This window comes from Coffea arabica, chromosome 5e, assembly GCF_036785885.1.
Source record: "Coffea arabica cultivar ET-39 chromosome 5e, Coffea Arabica ET-39 HiFi, whole genome shotgun sequence".
Lineage (NCBI taxonomy): Eukaryota > Viridiplantae > Streptophyta > Magnoliopsida > Gentianales > Rubiaceae > Coffea > Coffea arabica.
In genome coordinates this window covers 4560614-4569581 of record NC_092318.1, presented here as the reverse complement: position 1 = coordinate 4569581, position 8968 = coordinate 4560614, and the positions used below count along the sequence as shown (strand labels likewise).

At 33.8% G+C, this 8968-nt stretch overlaps 1 protein-coding gene across 1 annotated transcript; it reads left to right on the top strand.

The window, feature by feature from the left end:
* Positions 1 to 1168: 1168 nt before the first annotated feature.
* Positions 1169 to 3544, top strand: LOC113722663 (S-norcoclaurine synthase 1). Its single transcript, XM_027245927.2, has 4 exons — positions 1169 to 1544; positions 1720 to 1964; positions 2460 to 2784; positions 2928 to 3544. The coding sequence occupies exons 1-4, from the start codon at positions 1284 to 1286 to the stop codon at positions 3171 to 3173; spliced, it is 1077 nt and encodes a 358-aa protein (XP_027101728.1). The 5' UTR covers positions 1169 to 1283; the 3' UTR covers positions 3174 to 3544.
* Positions 3545 to 8968: the final 5424 nt, after the last annotated feature.

Genomic DNA, 8968 nt, shown 5'->3' with positions numbered 1-8968 from the left:
CAACAGTTTTCCTATGCATAACTGTCCATTTATCATCACTCATGTCACTTAGTTTAGCCACATCTCTTAGAACAGAATCAAACAAATCTCTGCAGTACAAATAATCTTCCATTCTAGACTTCTAAGTCGAATAATTAGTTACATTTAATTTAATCATATAACCACTATTCGAGTCCTCCATTTTAACGAGTACAATTGAGCAACACAACCTGACTGCTTTGATACCACTTTGTTGGGAAATGGGTATTGGTGCGAACACACAATATCCGAGTTAACTCAAGATAAATTTCTCTTTTTCCTAGTATCAATTAAAATAGAAATAAATCAAATGACCAACAACGATACCAACAGTAATAATAAAATACAGAAATATAAAAGGCACAGGACACCAAAATTTTTACGTAAAAATTCAAATTGGAAAAATCATGGGATCTAGTCTAGTCAAAAAATCTCGACTATTACAATAATAAAAATACACAGGTCTATCTGGAATACCCAGATGACAATAATATCACCAATATTAACCAAGTTAAATCATTACAAAATCACCTCCAAAACTTACAACTATCAAAAAAGTAGGTTTAAATGGGTGTTACCAAACGAAGAGAAAATCCAAAAATCTGAACCAATAGATGGGTAGAGCTTGACGAGAGAATCGCGTGAATAAAATTTCGTCTCAATCAAATTTCGAATCACCCTCCAATCAAGACGTTGAAGTTATTTCTCTCTCTAGTTCTCTCCCCAATTTCTCTCTCTTCGTTCCTCACCAAGACAAGGCAAAAAATAGTGGCTACTCGTTTTCCTCAGTTGATTAATCTCTCGGTTGAAGTTTTTGTCCTTCGTTTTTCAAGAAAGAAAAGTCAAGCTTTCCAAGTCAAATTTGACTTCAACCTAATGGGATTTGTTTTGTGGTTTGGCCCACAAATGAGCTGGACCAGACAAGCCTAGCACAATATTGAGAATCATGACCTGTCCAACATTAAAAAATTATGGAACATTGAATTAATTAGAGAAAGACACATGCATATTAGTATTTTATTTCTAATTCCATCAATAATTGGACTATAATGAGACAATTTTAAGTTTAAGAATAGAAAAGGAGGTATAGTTTAGAGTCCAAAATGGAAATAATTCTATAATTTTAATGCTGCATTCTCTTGTCCATCTAAGTACATAGTTGTAGACAGAAAAATTTCTTTCTCGTCATACAATTAAGCCAAAGATCGATCAAACAACAACAGCACTAAGGGAATAGTGATTGACATCTGGGACATTATTGATCGATGAAAACTGAGGTAGCCATAAATGGAGCTGACCTTGGTGGTTCTCTCCCTGTGGAGAATGTGCAAGAACTAGCTTCTAATTGCTCCAAAGAGATCCCACATCGATACATCCGGCCTGAAATCATCCTTGATGAAATTTCAACCGATGATTCTTTACAGGTTCCAGTCATTGACATGGAGAAGCTTGCAACTAGTCATTCAAAATACCAAAATGAAATGGCAAAACTTCATCAGGCATGTAACGAGTGGGGTTTCTTTCAGGTAAATTCAAGAAAATTCTGTGTATTACTTTATCAGTTAAGTTCATCACAGACTTTTGACAGGCACAATTTCGTTGTACGAAATTTCGCTCGTTTAGGATAACTTGCAGTACCTAGATAGTGAGATTAATTTCCCTTGCAAATTAACTATCGATCCATGAGTAATCCTGCAACAGTTAGTCAACCATGGGGCCTCAATGGTAATCGAGAAAATGAAGGTGGTGACAGAGGATTTCTTCAAGCTGCCATTACAGCAGAAAATGGCTTGTGCACAAGAACCAAATCGTATTGAAGGCTATGGTCAAGCATTTGTTGTATCAGAGGATCAAAAGCTTGACTGGGGGGACATGCTCTTCCTCAATTCATTGCCAGTTTCTCAAAGAAACATGAGATTCTGGCCTAATTCGCCAACATCTTTTAGGTAAACCATGAATAGTACACATTATCACAATTTTTTCCCACAACCCACATTTGCAGCAAAATTATCTTACTTTATTGTTGGCTGAGGAGGCCTAGGTCTGGTGGCTAAGATTGAAGATCAAGGAATTAGAGGTCATGGGTTGAATTTTACTCTTCTTCCTCCCCGCTTTTTAAACTCAACCGGTCCCCTGCTAAAAGAAATTAAAAAAGAAAAAAACTACTGCTCTATAATCAGTCTCTTCAATAGCCTAATCAATCTTAATGGCTAGTCCTGTTTTCAAGGACTCAAGGTCCTTTCTGCTTTGATAATCTCCCGTTAGTCATAGGAATTTATCCTCTTGCGCACAATTATAAAACATACGACATTTTAGTCGTTATGATGAAGTATCTTTTGCTTCCATTAGAAAGCGACAAGGAATTTTAGGCGACAAAAAGCCAAAAAGTTGTGTGCAAAAATTTCATGACAATGCTAACTGCAATTTTCTGATGATATCAGATCAACCTTGGATGAATACTCACTTCAAATTCACAAGGTTTGCATGAGCCTCTTCAAACTTATCGAGTTGAATCTTGGGTTGGAGCCAGGCAAACTATGCAGCATTTATCAAGATGGCACACAAGGAATAAGAATGAATTACTATCCACCCTGCAGGCAATCAGACAAAGTTATTGGCCTCTCTCCACACTCTGATGGAACAGGACTGACCTTATTAGTTCAAGTCAATGACGTTCAAGGCCTGCAAATCAAGAAAAGCAATACATGGCTGCCCATTAAACCCATTCCGGGAGCAATCATAGTCAACATTGGTGATCTGTTGGAGGTATCTAACCACAAAAAGATGATAACTCGATATATGAATAGATAAAGACAAAACAACTGGGGGAAAAAATAGTTAAGTCCTTCTGACGAACATCTGTAACTTGCTTTTCAGCTCATGTTGCATTTATTTTTGGCGGAATGCAGATAATGAGTAATGGGGAATATAGAAGCATAGAGCATAGAGCTGTTGTGGATTTCCAGATAGAAAGGCTGTCAATTGCTGCATTTCACATTGCACATTTGACAGCAAAAATTGGTCCTCTACCGGAGCTTGTCAAAGAAAATGGTGCACAATACAAGGCATTAGGATTCGAGGAGTATGTCAGACTGATGCTAAGCTCCAAACTTGATGGCAAAAGCCAACTGGATCACATGAGAACAAACAACTGAAAGAATTAGGTCAAGGTTCTGTTTCACTTGCAATATTATTTTGCCTTTTTATCTTCATCACAATAAAAAATGTATCATCAGGGCTATAAGCTGTAAACTGGGTAAATGGTTGATAAATGGATCTTCTTAAATCGATAGTGGGTAAGTTTAATTCAATCCAGTTACAAGCACTTAATAAATGGATACAAATGGTTTGGATTTAAATGGATAGAATAAAACCATAATCCATCCATTTGACCATTTACTAGTCTTAGGGCTAGTGAGATTCCATGCATTCTATTGTGGTCTTTTTAATTCCCGTGTATATTGCCTTTGAATTTTAGTGTACGTTATTTCTTAGTTCCAGTCCATACAATATCTCTTCATCTATACTAGACTAGTTTTTGCTTGGAATTTTTTTCATGGTTAGTTGATGATGGTGTTTGACAAAAAAATTTTATCGTAGCTCTTTTTTTAACTTATTCTGTTCCTATTTATTAAATTAATAATTTGATAAAAACGATTAGAATGTAATCCAATAAATGTATTTGTTGAAAATGATTAGAATGCAATCCAATAAATCTACTAATTACTGTTATGAAAATGTTCTAAATCTTAATACTTAAAATGTATCCCCTATTATTACCTGCTAGAAAAAGGAAAGATTAGAGTGATTCTTTTTCCATCTCCATTATGTGTAAAAGAATTTTCAATATTTTACCCGAGTGTTGGGATGGAAATTTAGACAAAGTATCTTATCAAAAAAAGGGTAAAGAAAAGCAACTTGTGGTTACAAGTCGCATCTTTTGGTTGTGATGAATTCAATAATTAGCACATATTCAATTGAAAACAAAGAACATGTGAACGTTTGGTAATTACGCGAAAATCAAGAAAAAGGAAAATAAGATAAAATGAAGTAAAGTCGAGAAAATGATTTTTCTTAAATTGTAAACAGGTATCAAATGTTTGACTATTGTATTTTTATTTTCAGTGATTGTGATTGTCTAAAAACGATATTCTCTTTTCAAATTCAAGCAGGCCCACAAGGAAGCTTCTTCTTTTACTTAGGATGAAGTCTGAAAATAGTGAACGCCTTTCTCCAATCGATCAGCTGGCTTTCAATAAAGATCCCTCTTCACTAGTCTGATTCTATTCTTTATTGATAACTGGATCTATGTGGATCACATGGATTAACGACTTAAGTCCACCAATTTAATTGGTCATAAATGGTCATCCATTTAAAACCGTTTTGCATTTTTTTATTCATCCAAATCCATTTAAGTTTGGTTTATTGAGGGGATAAATGGATATGAATTCAATTAGCCACCTCTAATCAGGGCCATTAGAACGTGTAAATTCTAATAAAACCTAGTTGAAGATTCTGTTGTCAGCAGCTAAGATGGAAGCATGTAGGATTGCGTGGATTCAAAATATTAATTAGAAGAATAAAATTTCTCTTAGTTGGGCAATCTTAGATTAATAACGAACACTTGGTATAGAATTATAAGCCAAAATGGGTATTGAGTTTGTCTTTGTATTCCATATTAAAAATTTTATAAAGAAGTCTCTCCTGTTGGTAGTTATAAATATATTGGATTTAAATAATTTTAAGTGTGCTAAAGGAACCAACCCAAGAGAGTTTTGGGAGGCTCATGTCCTGATTTGACAGAAATTTTGGTAAGGAATCAGAGCGAAAAAGTAAATTAACGGGTCCTTGGGTCGTTAAGCATTTTGCGTTATTTATACTCTTTTGGCTCTCTTATGTTTCAGTTTTAGGTGCCTTTAGACTTTGGAATTATTTCCTAGATTTTGTACTCTATTTTGTTATAGTAAATGGGCTACCCTTTCGTCTGTGAATGTAGGTCAATTCGATCGAATCACATAAATTTTTGTATCTTTCTGTTTATTTTATTTGATTTGTTATTATCTCTATTAAGTTGCTAAGAATCCTATTATTATCATTGATCAATTTTTTGGAACCAAACCTAATGGTGGCTCCTCTATATATCTATATCGATTGAAGGCCAGGTAATTGACATTTAGGTGTACAACAAACTGAGCTCTTCTTTTGGGTCTCAGAGGAATAGGTACCCCTTGATTGCCACAAAGTCGTTTTCTTTGTTTCTTTTTTTTTCTTGAAAGATTTTATACTTCCTTTGGGAAACCATTCTCTCAATTGACATCCAATGATTAATTCACTTACTTTGCTACGATAAGGAGTTGTATAAGGAGTTGTGTGCTAGACTTGTTATAGTGGTACCTACAACTACTTTTTGGCACTTCGCTATGAAAATCAATCCATAGAAATAAAACTATTAGATCGTCCACTATCATTTGCTACTTATTGTTAAAGTTTCAACTTTGATTAATTGTTTGGGTAAATTACTTACTATCCCTTGTGGTTTCATCTATTACTACATGACTTCTCTGATGTTTCAAAAATGTTCACTTCATCCCTCTATGATTTTATATGAAAATTTGACGAAAAATAGATATGTAACGTCATTAGTTGAAATACTAATAGTGTCTTTACTTAAAAGTTAAATTAATCGATAGTTTAACTACCTTATATAAAAATATAGGGAGATTATATGGATAAATGTAAAAATTACAAGGGATAAAGTGAATATTCATACAAATCATAAGGAGGTCACATGGATATTAAAATTTTATCACACATGCTTTTAAAGCGCGTTTGGTATAAACACTATAATTGATTGTGCATTCCGTCTATTTTTCACTTTACATAAAATCAATCACAGGAGATTATGTGGTTATTTTAAAACCTTAGGGGGTCATTTAGCATTCTGTAAAACCATAGGGGGTAATAAGTAATCTACCGATTCTACGCTGATTGTTTTAGTAGAATCCGACCCGTTCTGATTCTAGACTAAAGCCCATATTCATTGTGGGGTTTCTGATTCTAATACCAATCTTGTATTCCAAAAAATGTGAACCAATCACCACCTAAGAGTTTTGAGTCTTTTGACTTAATATCATCCAATGATCAAGAACTCTTTTTGTATTTCGCCTGGTGAATTTTATATCATGGATAAAATATCAAAGACGGATTGCAGCATCTAAACAAGCCAAACAGCTGGGACAATTGTTAGTTTTGCATCCTTTGCAACCTCTATAGATGCTCCAATATTACTGAGACGAACACATGCAAGAAGTATTGGAAAAGCTTCACTTGCAAATGCAATCAATGCCGATGATCCCCAAGACAAGACCTGAAGGAAAACTAAACTGCAGGATGAAAGTGTTAGGAAACATTAAACCGCAGGTTCTTTCTACCACAATGCGTGTTCTGCCAAAAAAGAAATCTTAAAGAGTTAGGCCACCAAATTAACCGCCCTGCGCATAGTCCGACTAGTTTCGTAGTCTTGTAGTTATCAGCAGGTTCCGTGATCAATTTCCGTGTACTGTCTCACTGTGTATCCTTAGGTCAAGGCTCTACACATTCTTAGGGGATTAATTGGTCAAAAGGTTGAGATACCTTTGAATGTAAAACAAAATCAAATTAACCGCAAACAGATGCTTCATATAAGTTTGCTTTACAAGTCTTTGGTCATAAATTAGGACAAGTTCAAGCATGAGAACACTAATCATGCTTGATCAAAACGCCAGACTTCAACCTGTAACGATAATGATGATCAACCATAGAAAGGATGAAGTCTATAATGCGTAAATAACTCAATTTTTAAGGTATTTAATGTTGGCGGAGAAAATTGAGGGATGAACATTGACAGTTGTGATAAAGAGTACGAGAATATGACTTCAAGTTTCGAACTAGATTCACTTTTCTTCAGGATAAATTTGCCTTTTATATAGCACAAATTACAATGGACTGCCCTTTCGAATAAAACGAAGTTTTCTTGAAAAAGCTTTATGTTAGTGTTTTGAGACCCTAACTACGAAGGATTTGTTGTACTTTTATATTATTTGTAATATTGATTTTCCACAGCAAATCAGTTCTAAGTTGATCTTTCATAGATTGCAGATGTCAATAGTTAGTTACAAACATTTTCGTTCATATCCTTTCACTAATGAAATATTTATTCCCTTGTGAGAGAATAGGAATAATTCTGTTACTCCAAACTTGAATGAACAGTCATTACATACTACCCAATTTCATTGCATTTAAAAAACTATCCACTCATGGCACTTCCTTCTCTCTTCCTTCTCTCTAGAGAAAGTTTTCTAACTAAAACTCTCTTCAACTCTCCCATGGAAGAGCCATGGAAGAGAGATCAGATTTTTCTGATCCTTCCCCATAGGAGGAGCCCTCTTTATAGTTTTTTTTTCATTTGTGTGAATAAAATCTCTCTTAAGATTTTCTAGTGAAAGTTTCTTCTCTTCTTAGGATTGTCTAGTGAGAGTTTTCTTCTCTTCTAAATTTTTTAATGAGAGTTTTATTCTCTCCTAGAGATTCCTAGTGAGAGTTTTTGATAATTTTTTCATTTTTCTTTTATTAGATTTGAGATTTTTCAAATTTTGATTATCAGATCTGAAATTTCTTGAATCTATTTGGCAGATCTCACCATAATATCTAGACTTGAAACAATTAATTAACAAATATGACAATAAAAAGTATGTACAGATGTTCATGGAGTTACAGTTATTTTATCTCATTTTTTAAATTTTGAACTTTATAATGTAATTTTTATTGTTCTTCAGATCTGGAGTATCCTTTCTTGAAATCTGTCTTTTGATATTTGTGTATGTTTAATGATGTAATTTCTACCATTAGTGCAGATTTTAATGAAATTATGATATTTTATCAAAAAAAATTCATTGCAATTAGTAATGATAGCATAAGTTTTCCCAATTTCATTGTAGTAGTAATGATAGGGCATCAGTTACTTTTAAGAATAGTAATTTTCTTGTTTGTGCTCAGTTAACTTGAAAATAAATGCTGGCAAATACAAGTTTATTTGTTTGTTGGCAAGTACAGCTTGTTAATACTAGGGATAATTTCAGAAACGTCCGTTGAGGTTTTTAACAATTTCATCAAACTCCCTCGAGGGAGGTTTATGAAATTATCCCTTAATATTAGTAATTCTTGATTATAGGTGTAATCCTGCCAAATAATATCATCAAAATCTTTGCACAAATCTTTGCACAATCTCCAAACAAAATACAATAAGTAGAACTTATTTTAACTTATTTATTAACGGTATTTATTTGGATGAACAAACTCAACTGCTCATCGTTATATAATTATAAGGAAAAGAGAGGGAGAGATATTTAGATGTAAAATAAACATTTTGGCTAAAAAAAAAAAATATGCATAGAAAGAGCACAACCTAGCAGATACTTTTTTGAGTGTTTGTGTGAAGACCAGTTGAGGCTAAAAGGAAAAGAAGATGGGCAACGTTAATTGGATAAGAACAAAGACAAAACGGGAGTATGCATTGGAGCAAAATCAGATTCTCAATGCCACTTAACCAATGACAACTCAATGCCACTCCTCCATCTGAGGCCAAGTGTCCAGTTAATTTAACTTAAAATCAGATATTGCATGATAATTTAAATTAACTGGACATTTGACATAATTTCAGGAGTGGTACTGAGTTGCCGCTAAAAAAATGACACCGAGGATCTCATTTGGTTTTGCTGGAATTTCTGCAGTTACAAGCATATTTTGTCTCCTGCGACCCATGGGTTTACTGCTAAGTGGCAACCAAACGCTAAAATAACTGCAAGAAAGTTATTCTCACTTGCACACAAACGCTATCTTTGTAAATTTTCTAGTAAAAACATGTAATCAAGTAAGAGTAAACAGATGTTTTAGGTTCAAAAAAAAAATTACA